Raw genomic sequence first — 24491 nt, 5'->3', positions numbered from 1 at the left:
CAAGCACTTGCCAGGCTCAAAGCCCTGCTTAGCTTCCGTGACCGGATAAGATGCGGGAGCGCATTCCTGGGGTGTTTTTAATGTGAAATTGCCATCGTCCAGCCAGGGCTAATTTTTGTTCTTGAACCATCTTCTGGAGACTGAGTTTGAGGCTTTTGGTCAGGGTAGTGAGATGGGTTTTAATAGGGTGGAGGGAGGGATTGTATTGCCTTTGGCTGTAAATAATAGTCATTGTTAAAGAGAGTCGATGTCTAATGCGTCGATATGTCAGCAAGTCTTATGTCTGACCCTAAACAAACCTGGCCGTGGAAACATCAGTCACGAAGAGGATCAATTAAAGGGGCCTTTGATTTCTTGTTTCCCCGAAGGTTGCGCCAGAGCTCACTGGACCAGGCGCTTTGAAATTGCTTTGAAAAGGTGAAGCTTCCTTCATCATTGACTGAGTTTTTGGTGCAGTTTGGACTGGCCTAATTATGTTTTTTTTGGGTAATGTAAGGGGAGCTTTGCAAATCCATCACCGGTGAGTGATTATTTCAAACGCTTAATCGGGTTCCCCTCGGCATCTCGGGAAGAATGGGTCAAAGAACCATCCAGCGGTGGATTGACAATATAATCTATTTTATTACTCAAGGAATCTGCACTTTTTTATGTCACGATACAATTCAAATTGGCCGATTGAAATGATGCGGTGGCTTCAAATTTGCGAGGGCTCTCCGTGAGAAACTTTTCTCTTATTTGGCAATACGTGGCTTTGACGGGTTCCTTCTAATTGTAGACACAGATGAAGTGAGTTTAATCAAGGAAAACGGCTCCTACTCCCATTACAGAGGCAGACGAAATGCCGTTATATCATAATTACTACATTCGCTAAAAAACGTGTACGGCTAGACACTGTGAAGCGACGACATTGGGTTATCTCAGTTTTCTATGTTGGAGAATAAATTTCCTTTTTTTGGCTAAAGGTTAATTGTCTTCAGCTCATGTATATTCATATCCAGCCTTCATTTGGGATATTGGCTCAAAAAAGTTCATGGCAATCTGTTTCGTTGGTGTGCAAGTGAAGAGCATAAAATAATTACACAAATGGGAATGTGTTCAAACTATGTCAGATCCAACCCGTGTATTTCTGCTACTCGTTAAGGCCTTGTGAATAAGCTAATTGACAACATTAGCTGATGCGATGTTTATATATATGAATATATATTTTAGATCGTCTCTTGTAGTATGCTCCGTGGGCTAACGCAGCAGCTGTCAAAGAAAGTCAGAATAACGGCGCTGATTGCAACTAAAGGGACACCGCAAATCATCGGCCTTGGTGTTATTGGGGCAATTATGCAGAAGCAGCAGCAGCAGCAGTGCCATACCCCCAACTCTACGCCTCGACTGCGGCTGTGATCGTCTCTGCCAACTTGGCCACAACACGGCGGAAGGATCCTCTCAAGAGTTGCTGCGTAAGAGACTCCAAGAGCAAAAACTAAATAAATTGAAATGCAACACACGCTGCCCGGACAAAGTAACGTGCCACATGGCGGCAGCTTTATGTGTAAGGAGAAATGTACGGCGGTGATGAGATGATGATGATGCAGAGAAAGGAAAGGCAAATTATATTTTTTTGAAAAAAATACCAACGCATGATTGATGTGGCACTTTTACCGGTTGTTTTTTTGGCGGGTGTACAAAATAACGTAATGAGGAGGACGGGGAGGGGGGGACAATCATTATCGTCCGGGAATTTCCCCCCAAATATTTGTGCAGCCTCAAAACCTACGACACGTTGATGATCCCACCCTGATTCGGAACAAAAACATCTTCTGGTATTCGAGAGCGGCGGTGAGAGCTATAAAAGCGGTGCACACCGGTTTGTTACTGTTTTCCATCCCCCCACCCCACCGCATCACACACATTGCACGCAGAATGATTTCGACAGATCTATTGCTTCGCTCTTATGAATGGATTACAAGGAATGGCACAGACGTCATCATCGTCATCATCGTCGTCATCATCGTCGTCATCGTCGTCATCTGTATCGCACGCTGCCAGAGGCCGCCCTCTTTGCGAGGCGGCACTGACCCCGACGTCACGGACGAAAGTCGGACCACCAAAAAAATCCATCACGCCGCGGTGGATACAAAGGGGGGGATCACCTCCACCATTTCAGACCCCCCCCCCCCACCACCACCCCCCCCCTCTCCCAAGGAATGCTATGTCATCATGGGACCTCCTTTGCCAGTAACAAATATGAGAGTAAGTTTTCCCCTTTTTTTCACGCCTTTTGGCGTCCTCTGGTCTAACACCGTTTTGAGACTAGGCTCTAAAGAAAGCTGTCTCTGGTGTGGACCAATCAGTTTCAAAGACAATGCATATATTATCAGAGTATGTTTTTGTTTGCATACTGATCACAAGTATTGTGGTTAATGCGGACATGATTCCTTGTAAAAAGTTTCAGTTTGGTGTTTTAACATCTCAACACATATTCTTGGTTCTTTCGGTAAAGTCACGTAGAAGGGAAATAATAAAATAATACAAATTAAACAATTAAATTATCACGACGTTTCGGTTGCAACACAAGCAATCATCATCAGGTGGTTTTCACACCTGATGAATTCTATTGTTTTATTTGTATTATTTTATTATTTCCCTTCTACATGACTTTACCGAAAGAACCAAGAATATGAATCCCTGCAGTCGCGAAAGCTTTAAATCGAAATCTCAGCACCTGTTTTGTTGCCAGAAAAAAGGGGGAAACTGAGTGCTGTCATTCACCTTTGCCCTGGAGACAACACATTGGCATGTGTTTATGGAGGGAAGGAACATCCTCGGGGCAAACCCATCTGTGGGCCCCCACCCGAGACCCCACCAGCCCCCCCCCCCAAAGCGCGGGGCCCGGGACAGTCGTCCCGATTCCCCGTACCCTAGGACGGCTCTGGGGTAGCCCCCCCCCCCACACCCTGCCTCCCTCCGCGCTCCCGGCCCCCCATGGAAAGGTCCGCTTCTGCCATTGCCTCACTTTGCATGCTAGTCGAGCAACATCCCCAGCAAGCTGCTAAGCCACACTCAAGGGTGAGGCGGGTCAGGCGGTTCAGCGGTCACAGTCCTAAGCCGACACTGTTGAGGTCTTGGGTTTGAATCCGGGCTTCAGTCACCCGTGATTAGTGTGATACGCTGGTGGTCTCAGCCTGGTCACCAACGATTGCAGAAAAAAATATATAGTGTTTTTTTTATTTTACTTACTGGCTAAAATTCTGGCTCTGGTAATTAAGAAGATCAGTTTCTCTGCCGTGGGATGAACATTTGTATTTAGGATTCGTGTGGCCCCTATTGTGGAGAGAGCAGGTCACTGGGAGAGTGAGTCAATGGTTTTTACGACATCTCGTGTCACTGGGTCGTTCTCGAACACAGAGGGTGGGCCCCGAGTAGTCCATTCACCGCAAGACGAGATGTCAATGGCAAAATTGTTTGGCAGTTGAGAGGAAGTCTGAAAAAAAGAGGGAACTTTAAATTGAAAACAAACATGTAAAATCAAACCGTACATTTGGCATTTGAAACATTCGTCAAGCGCAAGATTATCACGAAGGCGCTAAAGTTTCACAGACTATCACGGCGCACAGTAGTTTCACAGTAGGTTGCTTTGTGACTTTATATCAAATTATGGAATTTGTAATTTTCAAATTGGCCAAATTTGGACCGTGACACCGGCACACGCGTGGCGCCCACTCTTCTTAGCGAATAACGTCACGGGACCTTCAACATCTGCTACGAAGCGGGAATGGGCGCAGCAATCTCGAGAACGCAGGGTCTGGCCCCAAAACATCCACAGGAACGTACGGGGAGATGGAGCCGGGGAAATTGGCTTTTCCCCCACCATGGCCAAACGAGGCCACCGAAGGCCCACCATCCCTCTGTCACGGCGGGCCCTCGCAGACTCCGGGGGCTCGATCGATGGCCCTCCACTCTCGCATTGGCGGTTTGAGATTACCCAGCCCTGTAAACAAGTACTTAAACTATAAACTAGTTGTATTTTACCAGGTCAGGCCCACTAAGCTATATGTAGCTCTTTTTCAGAAGTGACCTGGCCACAAATGATAGCTCAACGAAGTGGCTCATCGTCTGGAAATGTATAGCAGCCAAATACTCTAAATACATGCTTCTAGACGTGGAGGGGAAAAACCAGAGTACCCGGAGAAAAATCCATGTGACCACGGGAAGAGAAACACGCAAACTCCAAATATACAGGCGTCAGGGTCGGGATCAAAACCCACGACCTCCTACATACCAGGCGAGGGAGTTAACATCTCGCCACCTCGGCGCCCCAACTCGAAAAAATGTGTGCAACTCAGCTCTTAACAGCGTTAGTTTTATGACACTGGGGAGGCAAATGGGAGAGATAAAAATGAAAGCTAAAACTACAAATTGACATTTAAAAAAACGTTCCTGTGTGAGTACGCTCGTAAAAGTCTACACACTGCATTTATATAGCTGCGAAATGCACCAGCACAGATTTGGTTATTATTAAAGGTAATTGCACATTATAGGTAATAGCATGCTCAGGACTTAAAATGAAAGAAGTCTTGTAAACATTTCAACGGCTATGATTAACATTGGTCGACTATTGGTCCATTCCACTATTTATACAATTCAGGGGGGAGGGGGTAAGGGTTACAGACAGTCGAGGTGGTGAGTCTGGGGTGCGGTCAACGTCGCCTGTGAACAATCGTCGGGAGGAATGAACGGACGCTGCTTCAGAGACGCCCACATACAACCGGGGCAGCCACCGAGCTTGGCGGATGGTCGATGAGGGTGGGGGGGTGGCGTGGCCCAATTTTCTCTCTCCCACTCACCGCAGCCCCCCCCCCCCACTTCACTACCTGCAGCAAAAAAAACTGCATTCGCAAAAGCCCCAGTATGGGTTAATAAATCGTATCTTTTCAGCTACTCACATTATTACGGTCGAGTACGCAACGCATTCGTTTGATGCGGTCCAAATCTTTAAAATATCGTTTTGCGGTAACAACAGTGAGAATCACACGGAGGGAAGGGGGACGGAGTGGGGGGGGTTAAAAAAAAACGCTTGTTGCGTAATTTTTTTTTTACGGAAGTGATATTAAGTCCGGCTTATCGGTGATGCGCTGTAAGTGCTGCTGCTGCTGCTGTGGCAAGCCCCTGGCCGAGCCGCCAAACTCCATCTCAGCGGACGATCGCGGCCCGAGCGGCAACAAAGTCATGTGCGACGGCTCGGCGGCAGCGGCGGCGGCGTCGCCGACTCTCTGCAGGCTCTCGCCGGACAGATCGTCAGCCGCCAGCTGCTCGTCCATCTCCTTGACGGTGTGGAGCGACGGCAAGTCCTCCACGCTCAGGATGCTGTCGGACCACGGCGCTCCGCCCAGGCCGGCCGCCGCCGCCGCCGCGAAGATCGGCCCCCCCACCGCGTTGCCGTTGCCGCAGCGAGCGCCGAACACCTTGGAGAGCTCGCCGCGGCAGACCGGCGCGAGCGGAGCGGGAGGAGGAGCGGGGGGGGAACCGTCGCACGCGGCCGGGACGTCGTCCGACGTGGACGGGCTGATGACGATGGTGATGTTCTGGTCCGTGGGCGACATGAACGAAGGCACCGGGAGGGTCAGGTGGGACTTCGGCGAGCTCCAGCTGATGGCCGGCTCCTCCTTCTGGTCGGGAACCTGGAGCCACTCGGCGGCGACGTTGGCGGAGGCGGGAGGGCTGCCGCGCGGGGACGGCACGAGGTCGTTGTCTTCGGAGAGGCCCTGGCTCAGGTGGTTGCCGTTGATGGACGGCGACGTGGCCACGCACGTGGTCTCGGTGATCTCGAGCGAGGACGTCTGGTCGTCCGGCGTCTCGTAGTCCGTGTTGTTCTCCGTGTTCGACTGGCTCATGGCCGTGGGCATCTTGGGCGGCCCCTTGCCCAGGGACTGGCGGTAGAAGTCGATTAAGAAGTCCAGCTTCTTCTCGATCGTCTGCACCTGCGGAGCGAAACGATTCGCGCGAGTGCAAACCAAGACAAAGATTCATACTCGAGGTTTCGTTGGGTTAGATCGCGTAAATATATAAATGTGGCGTTAAACCCACCACCACCCGACACAGCCAACTAGTAAGGTTTGTTATGTAAACAGAACGTGGCCAATTCGTTACTAGTACAGCACCACCGGTGTGTTGGAGAGAAAATCCACAACATTTGCAATATGAGTACGACGTTTCGCCAGTAATTACAACCGGCATCATCGGGCGGCAGCCAGATTTGTGAAGAAATCCTCCGGCTTCGTTCCTTAAATAGAGGCGTAGATGTGATGACGTCACTTGTGAGCCCTTCTTGTGCGATGGGGGGGGGGATCAATGAATCCGTATAAACGACAATGGGTATCCATCACCGGTTGGGTTATTCACGTGGTAATCAACGTGCACTATGCATGAGCATTGTTACTGGTAGGAACCTCCTGGTTACACCAGCCCACAGGGGATTACTGTGTCCGTCCATCGTGCATTCAAAAATATGAGGGGTGGGGCTGGGTGGAGAGGGTAGGGTGGGGAGGGGCTGGGTGGGAAGGGGCTGGGTGGGGAGGGGCTGGGTGGGGAGGGGAGGGTGGGGAGGGGCTAGGTGGGAACGGGCTGGTCACCCCGTGGTGCCCTTATAAAACTCAACGTTTAACCTACTCACGCCGGCTTGTGCCCGCCCTCACAGTCGGGCATATTCGTGGAATACACCACGTGCCGTTGACCCTGGCCATTGACCGAGCAACCCAACGTTCCTACCAGCTCCCTCCGCAGGAATGTGTTTGTACCTCCTGTCGTTTGTGTGTGTGTGGCGTGGGTACAAAACCATCGGCCTCCCTTCTGCCCCCTGTTGGCTCAAGGTCGTTACTACAGGCCATAAGTAGCGGCAGTTCCACACAACGTTCAACGATGCCGCTACGTGTGCACTAAAATAGCAGTACTCTTGGTTCTTTCGGTAGAGTCACGTGGAAGGGAAATAATACAATAAAAAATAATAATAAAATTCTCACGACGTTTAAATCGGAAAATAAAATAGCAGTACTCGTTATTGTCTGCTTACATAAGAAGACAAAAATTCACCCCCCCCCCCTCCGCATAGCCTCGGCAGACTGTTGGGGCAAGTGCTGTTAGCGAGCACCTATGGTTGCTATTGTTTGACTTGCATCACACTGGGATTTTTGCACACAGCGTTGTAATACGGTGGAGTTTTTTTTCTTCTGGAAGATTTGCTGGTTTATCCCAGGATGTTTCTGTTGCGCGTCGTCGCTTTAAGATGTTCTCTGTTCATATTTTTGTTTGTTGCGGTTGCACCGGACTTAAGAGCCGCATGGCTCACAGGGCTATACCTAATAAATTAAACTTGAAACTTGAGAAGGCCAACACGGCACACGAGGGGATGGGTGGCCAGCACAACGTCTTGGCTGTCTAAATATCCCCAGTGTTGATGTTTACACATCGTACCAGATACTCATTTAAGGCTGAGTTGACCGAGGGGAGGCCCAGGACCAGTTGAGATAATCGTCACAGATATAGTGCGATAACTACTACACTCGCGCTCCGCACAACATACACACACACACAAAAAACAAAGACAAAGATCCCTCTATAGCCTGAACAGACTGTTGGGGCAAGTGCTGTTAGCGAGCACCTGTGAAGGCCGGGCTGCCTCTGTCTCCCTCGTGGAGGAGTGTTTACTCATCTGAGGCCGAGTCGACACACGCAAGCGTACACATACATACAAACACGCACATACATGTACACACGTACGCACAGATACACAGTTGCACAGACACATGCACGCAGACACGCATGTGTGCACACCGAGGCGTACACAGACACGCTAACGCGTGCACGCATGACTCTATTGCACGAGTAGTCTGCATCTCTGTAGCCGATTCGCGTTTAACACACCTGTTTGTCCATCTTGACCACCCTTCCCATGAGGCTCTGGTCCTCTCTGACCTCTGACCTGGGCTGGCCCCTCTCCTTCGCCTTCTGCCGCTCCACGCTGGACAAAGTGTCCTTGCCGAGAATTTGATCGACCCTAGTGGCAAAAAAAAAACAAAAAAACACGACAACAACAACAAGAAAAAGCCATCAGGGCAATTAGCATACTCACTGTAATATTGTCGGCAACAATGTTCCAATACACGTGCGTTATTAACCTGTGAGCAGCTCCGTTTAATGCGTAAGGGATGTCAGGTGAAGGATTCCCACCAAAAGGTGGGGGAGTGGAACGGTGACAGGGGAAGGGGGAGGAGCGAGCGAGGAGATAGAAGAGAGAGAGAACGGGCGGGAAGAAGGGGAATCTTGGCGGGAACGAGATTGAGAAGGGCTGGGGACGAGTGGGGGACTGAAGGGAGGAATAAAAGACCCCCTGCAACCTTGTGTCGGCTCTCCTTTACAAATGTGTAACCTGGCCTGGCGGATGAACGCACTTGCCGCTGCACCAGGTTTCCGTGCCAGAGGCAGGGCCTTGGAATTCCACGGCCAGGCCCCCGGTTAACGCCGCAAAGTGCGGGTGGAACGGAGCGCATGGATTCGTCAACCGGTGTCTATTCTTGATGCCGCGATGTGTAACGCACAACCCGTTTAATACAACTCTTTTTATTTATTTACTGCCAGGTAAGGTCCACTGAGCTATATAGCTTTTTTTCAGAAGCGACCTGGCCACAAATGATAGCTCAACGAAGTGGCTTATCACGTGGACATTTGAAGCAGTAGAAAAACTCTAACGGCAAGTTTCTAAATGTGGAGGGAAAAACCGGAGGACCCGGAGAAAAATCCACCCTACCAAGAGGAGAAGATGAAAACTCCAAATATACAGCAGCAGGCGCGAGGTTCGGGATCGAACTCATGGACCTCCTGCACACCGGGCGAGGTAGTTAACATCGCCACCGTAACACCCCCTTTTGTCAATGCACTGCTGGATGAGGGCCTCCCCGCACATTGCGAGTTGTGGAGGTTATTTAACTGAACCCCACCACCTCACTCGTCACTGGTGAAGGGGTGGGCTGCTGAACAGGTTTAGATAACGCTCACCGCCCATGTACAACGCTGGAAGTGCACACGAGAAGTACAGTACAACCATGCATTTTTCCGTACTGCCCTCTGCTGCCCGCTGAAGCAAGCCCCGTGAAGTCTACAGCAACCACAGTGCGGTGGTCACCCATCCAAGACCTATCCTGGCGAGGGGTTGCCACCTGCCCTGGTATTCCCAGGATCATCCTATTGCTGAACTGTCTTGGGAAATATGAACACAAAGTTAAAGTCATGTTTATGATTTATTTATCATTCAGTTGCGCGATAATAATATTTTTTTTACTTTTTACCAGGTAAGGCCGACTGAGCTATATCGCTTTCTTTTTCAGAAGCGACCTCACCACTTCTTTCGTATGGATTAATAACAGCGGATTAAAAGATGCAATTTTAGATGTTGTTATCCACTCAATTGTCTGTTCAGAAGCTGAGTGGATCATCGTCCATTCTTCCTTTAAAGGAGTGAAGGCAGCAGCAGCAGGCTCAACTCTGCTTAAGCTTCCGAGATCTGACGATTTGGTCAGGGGGCATATTTTCAATAGATAAATAAAACCCAATCTCTGTGCGAAGGAGAGAACAGAGACAAAGAGAGACAGAGACAAAGAGAGACACGGGGCACTTGGGGGTGCAGGACGGGTGGTTCTTTGTACTTGAAGTGGTTAGCAAAGCGCAGTGCAGCGTACGTGTTAACGCACGGCTATAGCACGCGTGTTAATTAGTGCTGGCGGCACGGCCCAGTGCTAGCTATTCGTCTCATCTTATATTTTATTTATAGAGCGCCTCAGCCGTAGGCGCGGCGGCTTTTTGGCTGAACAAAAGACGGTGGTCGCCGTATCGCGCGCTTTCAGTTGCGCTTCTGCGGCCGTCTGGAACGCTCTTCCTTTCAACATGAGGAAGCCACTGGAGCTATGCATTTTTAAATCATCACCTAGATTGAAAACTCTTTTCTTTCGGACTGCTTTTTGCACTTAGTTTGTTGCCCTTTCCGCACACCTCCAATTAGCGCGGGTGGCTACGTACAGTGTGAAAGAAGTTCAACACGCGTTACGGTGTTTTACACAGTTTAAGAGCGGTAACAATGATATACTGATTTATATGGCAGGGGGTGTGGGATGGCCAAAGGAATTAGTGACTGTAACAGAGGGCACATGAGGGGGGGGGGGGGTGTGGCGATCACGAAAGGGCTATAGGGGAGGGACGGGACAGAGTTGAGGGGCGAGGGAAGCGGAAGAAGATGGCAACGTTGCAGAGGTCGCGGTTCGATTTCCAGTAGGCCACCCTGGTTATTATCGCGGTTGGGGGGGGGGGGGGCAGATTAACCGTAGGCCACCGTGTGTCGGCGTCGCGCTCCAAATTTGCCAAATTAAAAGAAAAATCCTAAAAATGTACCTGCTAAAAATTAATCGATTGCGGATTACACACCGCAACAATCGGCCCTCACCGCGGCACTTCCGCAGACCGCGCTCTGTGAAACACGAGCCACCGTGACAGCCGCCGCACAACAAGAAGAGGGCGATTTCCAAACGCCGCTAAAATTATTATAATCAATGCACGGCCGGAGAGGGAGGAGCGCTCGCGTGTGATCGCAGAGATATTCCTGCGCCGCTCGGGCCGCTGGCAAGGTTAGCGCCAAGGCTACGGCTTCGGCTGCCAGACCTGCACTGGAGGTTTTTGATGCGGCACAGCATGTCGAGGTGTCCCGCGGAGTACTGCTCGATGACGTCTTTCACGTCGTAAGGGCACAGCGTCTCCTTGAACTTCCTGCGCGCGACCAGGAACTTCATTATCCTGGCGGGAAGGGGAAGAGGAGGAGGAGCAGGTAGAATTGTGTATCAATTTTGTGTTTGTGTGTTTGTCTGTTAGTGTATTTGTGTGTGTAACCCGACGACCCGAATTCGATTCCTGTTCACGGCCAACACCAATGTGACGCTTATATGAACCGGTCGTGGGCCTCCCCTAGATCGACTCAGCCTCAAATGAGTACCCGGTGCGATGCGTAAAAACATCGCTACTGGGGAGACAAAGGCGGCCGGGCGTGATGCTGGCCACATGACCACCTCGTGAGCTGTGTTGGCCTTCAGGGGTAAGATTAACAAAAAAGAGTTTAGTTTTATTTGCATATATCTTTAAGTGATTTGTTTACCTTTCCTATACTCTGCGCTGCTTTTGTGTTGTTTGTTGTTGTAACGTTCAGACCCGCACCTACTGGACATCATTGAAAAAATATCTTTATAGCTCATGGATTCCTCTCGTATAAATACATATTCTGATCCTGAAGGGCGCTGGCTAACAGCTCTCTTTCCGGATCAGCCAATGTCGCCTACACAGTGGATCTTTGCGTGCATGTATACGGCTCCAACTAAGTTGCAAAGAACTCTTCAAGGCGTAGAGGCGAGATCTAGAGCTGACGGGGCAAGAGCGCCGGTGGAAATGGCAAGGGACGGAGTGACGCTGCTCCCGATGCTGAACTTCACTTCGCCCCACATCTACGGAGAATAGCCTGCGGCAAAAAAAAAAAAACGTCAAGCCTGGCAGGCCAAATTTAATTCGGCAGATATGAAATAAATATGAAGTGAATAACAAAATCTGGATTCTGTGTCTGCGAATAGTGGGCTGCAGATGAACGTTGTTTGCAGCATTCACAGTTTGAAGTATCCGCGCGAGCGTATTCATCATTGATATTCACGAGATTGAGATAATTTTCAAACTGAATTTGCCAAAGGTGGGGCGAAAAAATTAGGGGTCTTTTGTTTGCTGAATGAGAAACGCGATTGATAATCAGCATCATAGCCATTCGTTTCCTAAAAATGTCACGGTAGGATTGTGTCTGTGTTTGTTTCCACCCCTACCGTGGGGTAATGGTTGTCGCACTGCACTTGCAAGGTCAGAGGTCACCGGTTCAGTGTCCCGGCACGGCAGTTGAAACAATTTACGAGTTTCTCAAAGCCCCCCACCTCTGTCCACAGGTCGCGTGTGGTGGGGCACAGTGTCGGTAACTTCCCACATCTTTCAAATACGTTTTGGTCCAACGTGAAAGAGTAGGCCAAATACAGGCGAGAGTTCGTTCTAGTCGAGACCCTTCTGCCGGCAGTGGCGTGAGCAATACATTTCAGGGCTGCACCTTTGGCTTTTATTTCAGTTCCTGTGCCACAGCCGGATTTCGAGAACGGGCACCATCATCGCCCATGTGGCGATGCCATGGCACACCTCTAGTGATTCGTTTATGGTAAAGGCGCAGCCCTGAAACTGCTTGCTCTTGCTACTGCTGGCGACAAGAGCCGACCCACTAGAGAGGGCTCTACAGAGCGCCAGAGATTCCCTCTAGGACACATTTTGGCCTCCTCTTCCACCCTGGCCTGATGGCATGGGGAAGAGACGGGCGAACCCAAACTTGATGCCACGGCCTGCCGATCGACTGATTCATGGTGCGACCATTCACACTGCTGGGTGGGCAGAGGCAGTGGAGAGGGGTTGGGCGATTCCATAAACTGCCGCTCGCCCGATTTAAAACGCTCTTCTACAGGCACATGTCGCGTTCCACTCTCTTGATTTATGATTATTAACGTGGACGTTGTTAAATTATTATTATTTCTGAACTAAAATTGAAAAGTGCCCAAAGAAGGGTGGAGAGGTGGACGGACACTTGGAATCAAAGTGAGAGAAATAATCAAGATCTGAATCTTTATTTACATTGGAGGAATCAGATGAGCTATAAAGCCCTTTTTTTCACAGATGTCCAGGAGGGGCACGGGGTCAGAACGGAGGGGCCACGTCGCTGGAAGGTAATTTTGGCCGGCCGGTGGTCGAGACGAATGTTAGCGTGGCAGCCTGGGGACGGAACGCACCCAGACATGCGTCCACTACGGAGATAGAGGGAAGAAAACAACTCGTGCACAGGGTCAGGGCTTGGGCGAGAAGGAACGGTTGCCGACGGACGAGGCTGATGACGGAACGGCGTCTGAGGATGAACGTGCGCCGCAGAGATGGAGCCGATAAATGAGACGAGCTCGTACGCGGGAACGAGATGGACCAGTAACACCGCAGGATCGCGGGAGATGGCGACGTTCTGGAGGGAGGTCTGAACGTGGCAATGGAGAGAGCATGACTGCTGCTGCTGATGATGATGGTGGGGAGATCACCTGACAGCTCTGATGACCGTCTTGAGGGCGGGCGTGAGGTCCTCGACCGACACATCGCAGTGGCAGCGCTTCTGATCGAGGGCATCGTCCACACTCAGGCTGGCGTAACCCCCTGCGTGCACAATGACAAAGATCCCCCGTATAGCCTTTAAATAGACCGTTAGGGGTAAGTGCCGTAAGCGAGTAGCACCTATGAAGACCCACACGGCACGCGAGTTGTAGGCAGTGGTGGTGGAAATGGGGCGGGAATGCCCCGGAACGCCATGATGGGAGTGAAAATTTGAATGAATCAAGGATTCATATTTTTTCATTTGACTCACAAATAGACCCCTAGACTGACAGAGAGACCCACAGACACGCACATTTGACGCACAGGCATGCAGAAACTCAGGGTGGCCAGGCACCACGCCCGGCCACCTTTGCCCCCCTCCCCCCCCCCCCCCCCCCAGCGCTGATGACTTTTTTTTTTAGGGCTTGATCCGATCCCGTATGAACGCGTGACTGCCACAGGGTCGATGCAGAAAGTAGGAGCTGCGTAGCGCATTTGATGTCTGCGCGCAATTGGATTCGATCAATTTCCCTGACTTGCCACTTCCTGGCCAGATTGAGGCCCCAAGCTGACAAACAACGCTCGGCTTTCCGAGAAAGACTTCCACCCACGTAACAAAGCAGGCTCGCGAACCCTGCTTGGCTTCCGAGATAAGGCGCGTGCGGGTGGCGCGCATCGAGAGGGCGATGTCCGGCCGCAATTTGTCACCTTCGCGGAATGTGAGCTTGGCGCTTGGCGTGAGAGGAGACTGGAGAACCCAGAGACAAATAATTGGGGGATGGGGGGGGGAAGGCGATGGTGGTCAACGTAAACGAATGTTAAAAGCCAGACCCGAATGAGTAACCGGTACGACTTACCTTCGTCTCTGGTGCATTTCCCTCCTGCTCTCTCACCCCCCCTCCCCCGCCTGCAGTGTGAATAAGGAAAGGCTCTACTCACGTTTTCACCCGAGTCGAAACCACCCCTGGTGTTTAACATTTTACTGAAATAATAATTTAGAAGAGGGGGTTGAGCATTCAGTGGGGATGGGGGGGGGGGGCTCAGACCCCCCCTCCCCCCCAAGACGACTACAGAACTATAATCCATCGCCCTGAACTGAATACCGTAGAGATCTGGCGTTGTTGACCTTCCGATGCCTCGTCACGTCGTCGTAGATTTCTGGACTGTGAGTCGAGTGAGCGACGAGGGGGAGGATGTGGGGGGGGGGGGGGGGCAGGACGGGGAGGAGAAGCGATTCCTATTCCAGGATTCAAGTTGAGATTCTGAGCAGGGGTCGTCCCAATAATCACCCCCTGACCCCCACGCTCCCAGCACACTCGGCACAGCGCGGGCGCCGATGCTCGCACGGTGCCTCCTCAGCAATCTGTCACCTCGTGGGAGTGTGGGGGCGACGCCGCGTGGCCCGTCCCCGCATCCCTCGTGTGAGTCCCCGCGTAAGGCCGCTTCGGCAGCGGTGCGTAGGGCCCACACAACGAACCTCAACACAGTCGCCAAAACCGCCGCGTTGCTGGGCCCAGCGAGGACAACAACAAAAACATGAACGCTGGGCGCTGCGGGGCGAGCGGGCGGGCGGGCGGAGGACATATCACATCACTGTGGCTATGAGATGTTAACTACCTCGCCTGGTATACAGGAGGTCGTGGGTTCAATCCCGAACCTGACGCCTGCTGTATATTTGGAGTTTGCATATCTCTCTCTCATCGTCATCACGGTGACTATGAGATGTTAACTACCTCGCCTGGTATACAGGAGGTCGTGGGTTCGACCTCGACCCTGACGCCTGTATATGTGGAGTTTGCGCATTGTCTCTCTCCCCGTGGTCGCTTGCATTTGTCTCCAGGCCCCTCCACATTTAGAATCAACGCGTGTTTCGAGTATTTGGTTGCTATAAATTCCCACACCATGACAAGCCGCTTATCGTTGACGTATCATCCGCGATGGCCAGGTCGCTCCTGAAAAACATCCACACAGCTCGGTGGGCCTTTACCTGTCAAACAAAAAAATGTAAAGTTTAGTTTTAGCTTTTTTCTCGACTGCCTGGGCTCACCTTCGCCGGGGTAGTGCCTGGAGCTGGAGCTGCGCAGACGCAACGACGGGCGGAATCGCGTGCGGTCGTTGAAGCTCCAGCTCTTCTGGACGTGCGCGGGGCTGTTCTCGAGGCCTGTGTCGGCGCTGGGGGAGCGGCGCACCCCGCCGACCCCGGGGGCCCTCACCCTGCCCGCGGGGGACGCGCTCTTGCCCCGGCCCGTCTGCCCCCGGGGGCTCGAGAGGCGAACTCGCTCGCGGAAACTCGGCTTGTGGCTGCGGGGGAGCGACGGAGGCGAAATGATGATGATGATGATGACGGCGACGACGATGACAACCTCTGTTGCTTTTCGTACGATTTATTGGTAGCGAGGCTTCCCGCACGGCCATGCGGGAGGGTGAGCGGCACAGTTTGGCGCCAGCTATCAGAAAGTGCGGTCGTGTCGCTACAGTTCTCTGCGGTGAGTACAATGTCTTTAAAAAAAACATCGGCGCTACGCCTCTCTAAATAAAAATGTATGCTAACTACTTGCGCGTTCCGAGATTCATCGGTGAACGGGACACCCACCCTGCAACTTGCAGACATCTCGGAACGGGAAGGCTTTGTCCTGACGACATAACACTGAGTAAAGTTTTCACGCCTGTGCTGCTGTTGTAAAGCTTTCTTGTGGCCAGAGCCGTCCCTAGGGGTACGGCGATTCGGGGGCGACCGCCCCGGGCCCCACAACTTGGGGGGTCCCACGCTTCGACGTTTTGTGTCAGATGTAATATTTCCCCGCTTTAGTCTGAAGGGGTCGGGGCGGGGGGGCCCACGCGGCAGGATTCGCCCCAGAACCCTCACCCCACCACTCCGGAAGAGCGCTGCCGATGGGTTTTCGGGTTCGCACCGCGTGTTGTTCGGCACGATGTCCGACATTTCGCTCCACGTTGCTGGCAGCTTGCTCAGAACGCAGCAGTTCCTTCTGCAAGCCGCCAGCACGTGGAGGTTAGCAGCACCGGGAACAACCGGCGAACCCAGCAGCGAGGCATCTCGTTCCGGAGCCTCAGTTAAACGGTGACATTTTCTCGCAATGCAGTCGATTGGTGGGGGGGGGGGGCACCACAACAGTCACCGTGCCCCTGGGGGTGAGTGAACTCGGGTGGGGACCAAAGTGCCGTTTGGCGGTGTAGCCCCCCACCCCAGCGTGCCCCTGCGTGCCGGCCCCGGCCGCACTACCACAAGCAAATGTGTTTCACGGGGGGCGAGGGTTGGCGGCAGTGGCGGTGGTGGCGGTGGTAGCAGCGGTGGTAGCAGCGGTGGTGGTGGTGGCGGTGGTGGTGGCGGCGGTGGCGGTGGTGGTGGTAGCAGCGGTGGTGGTGGTCGTGGCTGTGGTGGTGGAGGTGGCGGCAGTGGTGGTGATGGTGGTGGCGGTGGTGGTGGTCGTACTTGACGGGGCTGCAGGTGTGCAGAGCCTTCAGGTGAGGTTTCCACGTGGCCACGGACAGAGACTTCACGTCGGCTGCGTAGCATCGCCACGTGCACTGCAAGAAATAATTTTATTTCCGTTTATTATCGCGCTCGTTGACCCACGAAAGCCGGGGCGATGTTGCTCACGGTAGAACGCCCGCGGAGTAATCTGCAGATAATTTGGCAGCATTGGGATGTTAACAAAATACCAGTTAGATTGTGTCGGGGGTTTTTTTTAAGCTTTTGAGCTGCGAGATGAAAACGGAGAACCCGGAGGAAATCCGTGCAGAACGCCGGGAGAACGCACAAACGTCGCCCAGAGGATGCGCCCGAGTCGGGAATTAAACCCAGGCCCTTCTTGCTGTGAGACACGAGTGTCACGACTCCACCACTCTGCGGCCCTAAAACATTACTCTTAACGTGTAACGTTTTACCGCAGCCAACATCGTGATTCAGAATAGGTTTTTTGGGGGGGTTGAAGCCATCCTCGGTGTTGTGACATCATCATCCTCGCGTGGTATGCACGAAGTCGGAGGTTCGGTCCCGACCCTGACGCCTGCTGTAGTATACTTGAAGTTTGTGCGTTCTCCCTGTGGCCGCGTTAATTTATTTTATCCGGGTCCTCCGGTTTTTCCCTTCACATTTAGAAACGTGCGTGTGGACTATGTAAATTATTTTGCTGCTATAAATGTCCAAATGATAATACACTTTGTTGAGCTTTCATTTGTGGCCAGGTCACGTGTGAAAAATAAGTTAATATCTCAGTGGGCATTGTTTGGTATGATGGGGATGGTTTAATGTTGTATTTGTTTGTGTTTGTGTGATTTATTTACCTCTCTTGTACTTTGCACTCCTATCGTGTTGTTGTGTAGTGTTTGTTGTTGTTTAGTGTTTGTTGCTGTGTAGTGTTTGTTGTTGTGTAGTGTTTGTTGTTGTGTGGTGTTTGTTGTTGTGTAGTGTTTGTTGTTGTGTGGTGTTTGTTGTTGTGTAGTGTTTGTTGTTGTGCGGTGTTTGTTGTTGTTTAGTGTTCGTTGTTGTGTAGTGTTTGTTGTTGTGTAGTGTTTGTTGTTGTGTAGTGTTTGTTGTTGTGTAGTGTTTGTTGTTGTGTAGTGTTTGTTGTTGTGTAGTGTTTGTTGTTGTGTGGTGTTTGTTGTTGTGTAGTGTTTGTTGTTGTGTGGTGTTTGTTGTTGTGTGGTGTTTGTTGTTGTGTAGTGTTTGTTGTTGTGTAGTGTTTGTTGTTGTGTAGTGTTTGTTGTTGTGTGGTGTTTGTTGTTGTGTGGTGTTTGTTGTTGTGTGGTGTTTGTTGTTGTGTGGTGTTTGTTGTTGTGTAGTGTTTGTTGTTGTGTGGTGTTTGTTGTTGTGTAGTGTTTGTTGTTGTGTAGTGTTTGTTGTTGTGTAATGTTTGTTGTTGTGTAGTGTTTGTTGTTGTAACCGTCTTACCCCGTGCCCCTCCTGGACATCTGTGAAAAAAGAGCTTCATAGCTCACCGGATTCCTCCAGTATAAATAAATACTCTGAGTTTCTGATAATCTGAGAATGCTTGACGCAGTCTCACGCAAAACGTCGTCTCTAATCGCTAACTTTGCTTGTGACTATTGTTTTGGCGACTCACCGGTGAGGTCGACGCAACAATAATAATAATAATTGGCGCGTCAAACGCGTGTACACGAGGACACTGTCATTTTGTTTGTCGACGTTGGGTGGCGGAAGGGTTTGCACGACAAAACATCTGGTCAGATCAATACGCGACCTCCCCCAAAGATGAATTTTCGTGAATCAAATTCCACTTTGCGATAAGAAAATATTCGGAGAGGTGGAGCGAGCGTTTTGCAAATGAACCTGATGGCGGGACCCCGGGCTCCCATAAGCCCCCGGCTCTCGCATAAACTGCGTTGCGACGTCAGTTTATGTCTGTTAAAGGCGAACGATACGGCGATCTATCCCTCTCGACGAGCTCTACACAATGCGCTAATAAAAGTTTAAAAGTTTTGTTTCTTCTACGGATTCGTCCTCGCTGCTGCGCTTGGACGACACGACAACAGAACGATCCGCGCCAGGTGGGTCGCGGCGTTTATGTGCGCGGTGGGACGGAGTCACCAAAAAGCAATTAATGAATGAAATGATTCATTAATTGCCCGCTTAAATAATTAATTGATTGATTACGATTTTGACTTCCGTTTATTCGGGGCCCCGGGGTACCGCCATAAGGTTCAAATGTTGTATAATAATAATTCAACCATACTCTTTGGTTTGTTTCGGTAAAGTCACGTAGGTAGAAAAAATAATAGATCACGACGTTTCGATCGCAACACAAGCAACCGTCATCAGGTGAGACAACCACTTTTGTTTTTCTTGCTGTAGTTGTCTCACCTGATGACGATCGCTCGTGTTGCGATCGAAACGTTGTGATCTATTATTTTTTTTTCTCCCTACGTGACTTTACCGAAAGAACAAAAGAGTATGGATTCCTGCAGTCACGAAAGCTTCAAATCAAAAATCATTCAACTGCACGTGGTTGGCTGAGACCTGGAACCAAACTGACGGTCGATCGCAGATCTCTGGCCCATGAGCACCCCGGCCACCGCCTCCCCGACCCACTTGTCCTCCAATTTTAATCTATTTATTTTTTGGTGCCGCATTTATCCTTGTTTGGGAGGCCACTACCGAGAAAACGGCGTTGTCGTTGGAACGATTTTGCTGCAAAAACTTTGCCAGAGGCGTGAAACAATCTGGGTGGGCAGATTCCTTCGCTCAAGGGAAATGCCTAAGGTTCAGACAGGCAAAGCAAGGGGGCCTAATGAGACGAATTAACTAAAGCTTGTGGTCATATTAAACGGACTGATCAAGTGCGGGTGAATCACTCCCTTTGCTATTTGCTCTCGCTAATGCAATGAATATCTCAGTTTTAATTCCAAAACATCCGGAGGCTTCAGGGTTCGAGTGCTGAGCCGGCATTGCTGAGGCCCTGGGGCTCAAATCTGGGTTCAAAGCTGCGCTTGAGAAAATTGGGTTCTCAAATGTTGAGTGAATGGTTTCAGTCCAGTCTATAAAAAAGTATTATTTTACCAAGTAAGGCCCAGTGAGCCATATAGATATTTTTCAGAAGCGACCTGGCCACAAATGATAGCTCAACGAAGTGGCTTATCACGTGCAAATGTATGGCAGCCAAATACTCGAAACGCGCATTGACTCTAAATGTGGAGGGAAAAACCGGAGGACGTGGAGAAAAATCCACGCGACCACGGGGAGAAAAATAAAACTCCCATATATAGCCGTCACGGTCGGGATCGAACCCATGTACCCTCCTTAATACCAGGCGAGGTAGTCAGCTCAGATTAGCGCAGTTGGCTACGTATGGTGCGAAATAAGTTCAACATACATGAACATTTCTCCACGGTGGCATCCCAGTCAATTGTGATTGGAAGCTCAAAATGTCATATTAAATGCATGTTTCACTTAATTTAGCAAATTCCAGCTCTGATGTTTACATTTGAAATAACCTTAAATGTGATTGACACGTGATGAACAATCGTCGTAGGCAACGGAACACAAACAGGGAGGACGTCCGCCACATAGATGGAGTGGTGAGATCAGCTCCTGTGCAGGTTCGAGGTAGATTGTTACATCGGTGGGACATGAGAGATGGCGACAACTTGGGTATGCCTTCATCCAGCAGTGGATTGATCATGGCTGATGATGATGAAACCTGGAAATCCGACTATTGTCCCATCGCACACTCTCTACAATGTGACCCTTCTGCCGGCACGCATTACCCTAGTAATGCCACAGATGTTCTCCCTGTGGAAAAAAAAAGATTTGCCCATCAAACCACTCTCCGACCAACATTGGTCAGACATATCAAGAAACCACATCCTCCGGAATGATAATATATTACACCCAAAGACTTACTCAATTTAAATTCCTGCACGGAAGCTCGTCACCATACAGGACCTTCAGTGAACTACCTAACAATAACATTTCGACCAGATAGGCTTCACTCTCCACCTCACCATCACTCGAAATCTACTAACTCGACAGCATCACATTTTTGTATGAAACTCACGTCCTACCGCTAAACTTCGTGATCTTACATGGCCAGAGAGATCACTCAAAGCCATCGTCCTTTTTCATCCCCTCTGTAGTTCCAGTTAAACACATATGACAGCACAGTATTTAGAATGTGTTTGTTTAACTCATAGCGCAGTGTGCTCACCACAATACTACTGTACAATGTATTTAGTTTGACTCGGAGACTTGCGGTCACGACATGGTCTCCAAGATGGAATTTGTATTGTGCTTCTGTCATCAGACATTACCTATCATCCTCCTGATTGTTGATTGTGTGTGTGTACGTGGCATTTAAACAAAAATCTAGATTGAAAAATATTTTCTTTAGAAGTGCTTTTTGTGTTTAGTTTGTTGTCCTTCCCCCGCACCTCCGATTAGCACGGTTGGCTACGAACGGTGCGAAAGAAGCTCAACATACATACGTACATTGTTGAATGTGTGTGTGTGTGTACGCGTCATTCCGTGTGTGTTATGTACGTGTCAATAAAGAGGCTGGACACCCGTACAAATGACATATCCAGGTGAAAAATGTTAATTAAAAAAACTACAACATGACAAGCGGGAAAGCATTCCACTTACTGAAACAGCATTTCTCAAAAATGTATTGAATTTCTTCCATAAATTTGAGGCTCCCTGCGCAAACATTGACACTGGGTGGTGTCTATACAGACAACCTTGGTTATACAGCAGCCAATCTGGTACCACTGGTCCCATAGAGGCAATGGAAATGTATTATTTATTTGCTAATGTAAGTGTTTATTTCACCATCTATCGGTCCACACATCCATCGCTCGTGTTTTTTTTTGTCGGTAATGAACGTGACCCTGCTGGCTCCCCCAGAGAGGGCACCTAAGCAGATGCATTTACACAAAGTCGATGTCCAAAATAGCCAGTGCGTATATTTGCTATGGAACATGTTAAGGTATAACAGCTGAGCAATGGAAATATTTAATCAGGGATGAGAAGATGGGAGAGAAGATCAGCAAATGTTTGACTAACAAACATCCTTTACTTGAGGTTGGTGGCAGCATTTTCAAAGCGCATCCTGATGTCCAGCCAGATGCCCAACAGCAATTTTCAAACAAGTGGCAATGCCCCCAAACCTTTCCCCTTTCATATTATTTCTCAATATGTTGTTTGGGCACCTATTGAAAATGAAAACCCCAGCACTCGGTAAATGTTATATGTGTAGTTACGGAGTCAAGCAGCACTCCTATGAGCTCCGTGGAACCCTGCAGTCTGCTGTGCAATATTCACTCTCCGTGACCCCGTCCAAGGTGTCACGCCAACGCAAAGCAATCTCACATCAGTCGCAGAGACGGCAGCGCTGTGGCAGTGACCGCTACACCTGTCGCTTTGCCCTGATTCATGTTTGCTTCATTGCTGTACATTGTCGTATTTATTTAGCTTTTGTCAATTCGTTGACCCAGATCACTAATGCAAATGAGACTCAGCCCAGTGTTTTGAGTTCTCACTGATGTTTATTTGAAACTTGCCCACCCCAACAGCCATGTATCATTATTTCACAATTTACTGCCACTGAGTGATGGGAATTTCAAGAGCACTGGGTAGTTGGGATTCCAACACCACTGGGTAGTTTGGATTTTATGAGTTGGGTAGTTGGGATTTAATGAGGTGGGTAGTTGGGATTTCAAGATCACTGGGTAGCTGAGTTTTCATGAGCTGTGCAGTTGGGATTTTACGATCACTGGGAATTTGAGGTTTTGTGAACTGGGTAGTTGGCATTTAAAGATCACTGGGTAGTTGACCTTTCATGAGCTGGACAGTTGGGATTTATAGAGCACTGGGCAGCTGAGGTTTCATGAGCTGCATAGTTGGGATTTCAAGAGCACTGGGTAGCTGGGATTTCATGAGCTGGGCAGTTGGGATTTAAAGAGCTCTTACCAGTGGAAATGTTGTGAGTGCCGAGCAATGTGGTGTATAATTCACGAGCGCTGGGTGGTGGCGGGCACCTGCATGAGTCGTGCAGCGGGGCAGCGTCGCTTCTCGAAGTGCTTCTGTCGGTGCTGCTCCTGGACCTTGAGGGCAAAGCCCGACCCCAGGATGCCCTGTGCGACACGAGCAGTAGTGGTGAACACACGCGTCAACGGCACTCCCTTGCCCGCGTTGTCCACGTCAATTATTACTTGTTGTTGTTGTTGTTGTTATTATTATTTTACTGCGTAGGTTTTCGCGGTCGTGCTGCTGCACTGCTCTCCGCCGTGCTGCACTGCGCGTCGTTCGGCACAATGCCCGACGTTTTCTGATGCTCGTTTCTCCCTCGGTAATTGGCGGAGAAAGCTAGTCGCTGAACGGTACACGCGGCACAACGCGAAAACACATTGGTGGGGTGGGGGGGGGGGGTCAGGGTGGGGGTGGGGGGGCAGGGTGGGGGTGCAGGGTGGGGGTGGGGGGGGGTGCTCGTCCCGTAACACAGACGAATCCGATCGATGCTCACGGCCGGCAGCGAGAAGAAGGAGACACCGAGGAGGGCGAAGCCGGCGGCAAGCAGGCGGCCGAGCCACGTCTTTGGAGTCTTGTCTCCGTAGCCGATGGTGGTGAGCGTGATCTGCGCGAGGGGGGCAAGCGGTTTAGCTTCGACGACTTCCTCTTCGGGCTGCGGCTGTCGGTGCACAATCGCAATTGACGCAAAAGGATTCAAAGCGACCCTCTGCAGCTTACGATGAGACCTAACGGGCCAGCAAGATTCGCGTAGGCCTGGCGCAAGAGAATAAATAGGCACACCGTCGCCGGTTGATAGACAGGTTATGAACCGTAACGCGGCAGCAGCAGCAGCAGCATTTGGATAGTCATCGAACAATGAGGGTTTTTGCCACATCACGCGCGTTCGGATGCGCTTCCGCGGCCGTCTGGAAGGCTCTCCCTTCCGATATCAGGAATCCGCTTGAGCTATGCACTTTTAAGTCATCTAGATTGAGAACTCATTTCTTTAGAACGGCTTCTTGTTGTGCCTAGTTCGTAGTCCTTCCCCGTACCTCCGATGAGCACGTTTGGCTACGTACGGTGCGAAAGAGGTTCTCAACATCACACGTACATACAGGTCACGTCCAGTGGAGCGTGAAGACTACTGCCATCGTCCGAGACGTCCGGCCGGCGTGGAAACCGGACCGCCATCGAGAGCGGCGCTCGAGATATCCACCTCGTAGAGGCGCTCTCCATCCATGGAGGGCAGCGGGCGACGCATTGTCGGGCTGCCCCTTTATCTTTCCTCATGCCGAATTGTCTCGCTGACGTGCGCACGTGGCGACAATTATAAATTCAAGTGATGCACAGCCCCTGCGTCGATCCGCTGCTGGATGAAGGCCACCATCACAGGGCTCTCGGTCGTGTGCACTGTGCCACCATTCCCCCACCCACCCATGCGTGTGCACGTCCTAAACTGATAAATACAGCTTACGTGCGAATGTGGGGGGAGGGGGGAATGTAGAAACTAAATGACCCTCTCAGCTCTCAAGATAAATAATTTCCATAGTAATTGCAACAATAATGCAAGACATTTTATTATTACGCTCGTCGGTATGGCTATGCGTGATTGCGCGGCTGTGGTGCGGCGGCTAATGCATCGCGCTCTTGTACCCGGTGACCTTTGGCTCTCTTCACCACCACGGCAAACATCACCGGCGAGTGACATCCCAAGGGCCTTTTTGGCATCCTCCCCCTTCGCCAAACCCGCACTGGCCACAGCAGGCGAGGTATGAGCAAA

The 24491-nt window shown here is 50.6% G+C and overlaps 1 protein-coding gene across 2 annotated transcripts in view; it reads right to left on the bottom strand.

The window, feature by feature from the left end:
• Positions 1-1915: 1915 nt before the first annotated feature.
• LOC116942603 (potassium voltage-gated channel subfamily KQT member 4-like) overlaps positions 1916-24491 on the bottom strand; it is a 133272-nt gene continuing 110696 nt past the window's right edge. For both annotated transcript variants that reach the window (XM_076067255.1, XM_032954714.2), the window contains exons 6-13: positions 23226-23336; positions 22741-22836; positions 16679-16773; positions 15275-15528; positions 13179-13290; positions 10696-10827; positions 7912-8044; positions 1916-5972 (exon numbers count right to left, since the gene is read on the bottom strand). In XM_076067255.1, the coding sequence (XP_075923370.1) occupies positions 5088-5972; positions 7912-8044; positions 10696-10827; positions 13179-13290; positions 15275-15528; positions 16679-16773; positions 22741-22836; positions 23226-23336 (1818 nt within the window). In that variant the 3' untranslated portion in view covers positions 1916-5087. The remainder of the gene's footprint in view (positions 5973-7911; positions 8045-10695; positions 10828-13178; positions 13291-15274; positions 15529-16678; positions 16774-22740; positions 22837-23225; positions 23337-24491) is intronic.

The sequence above is a fragment of the Petromyzon marinus genome, chromosome 15, assembly GCF_048934315.1.
Source record: "Petromyzon marinus isolate PM22_M1 ecotype Great Lakes invasive population chromosome 15, UKy_Petmar_22M1.pri1.0, whole genome shotgun sequence".
Lineage (NCBI taxonomy): Eukaryota > Metazoa > Chordata > Hyperoartia > Petromyzontiformes > Petromyzontidae > Petromyzon > Petromyzon marinus.
Note: the sequence above shows the minus strand (reverse complement) of the source record. Positions and strands in the feature narration are given on the sequence as shown.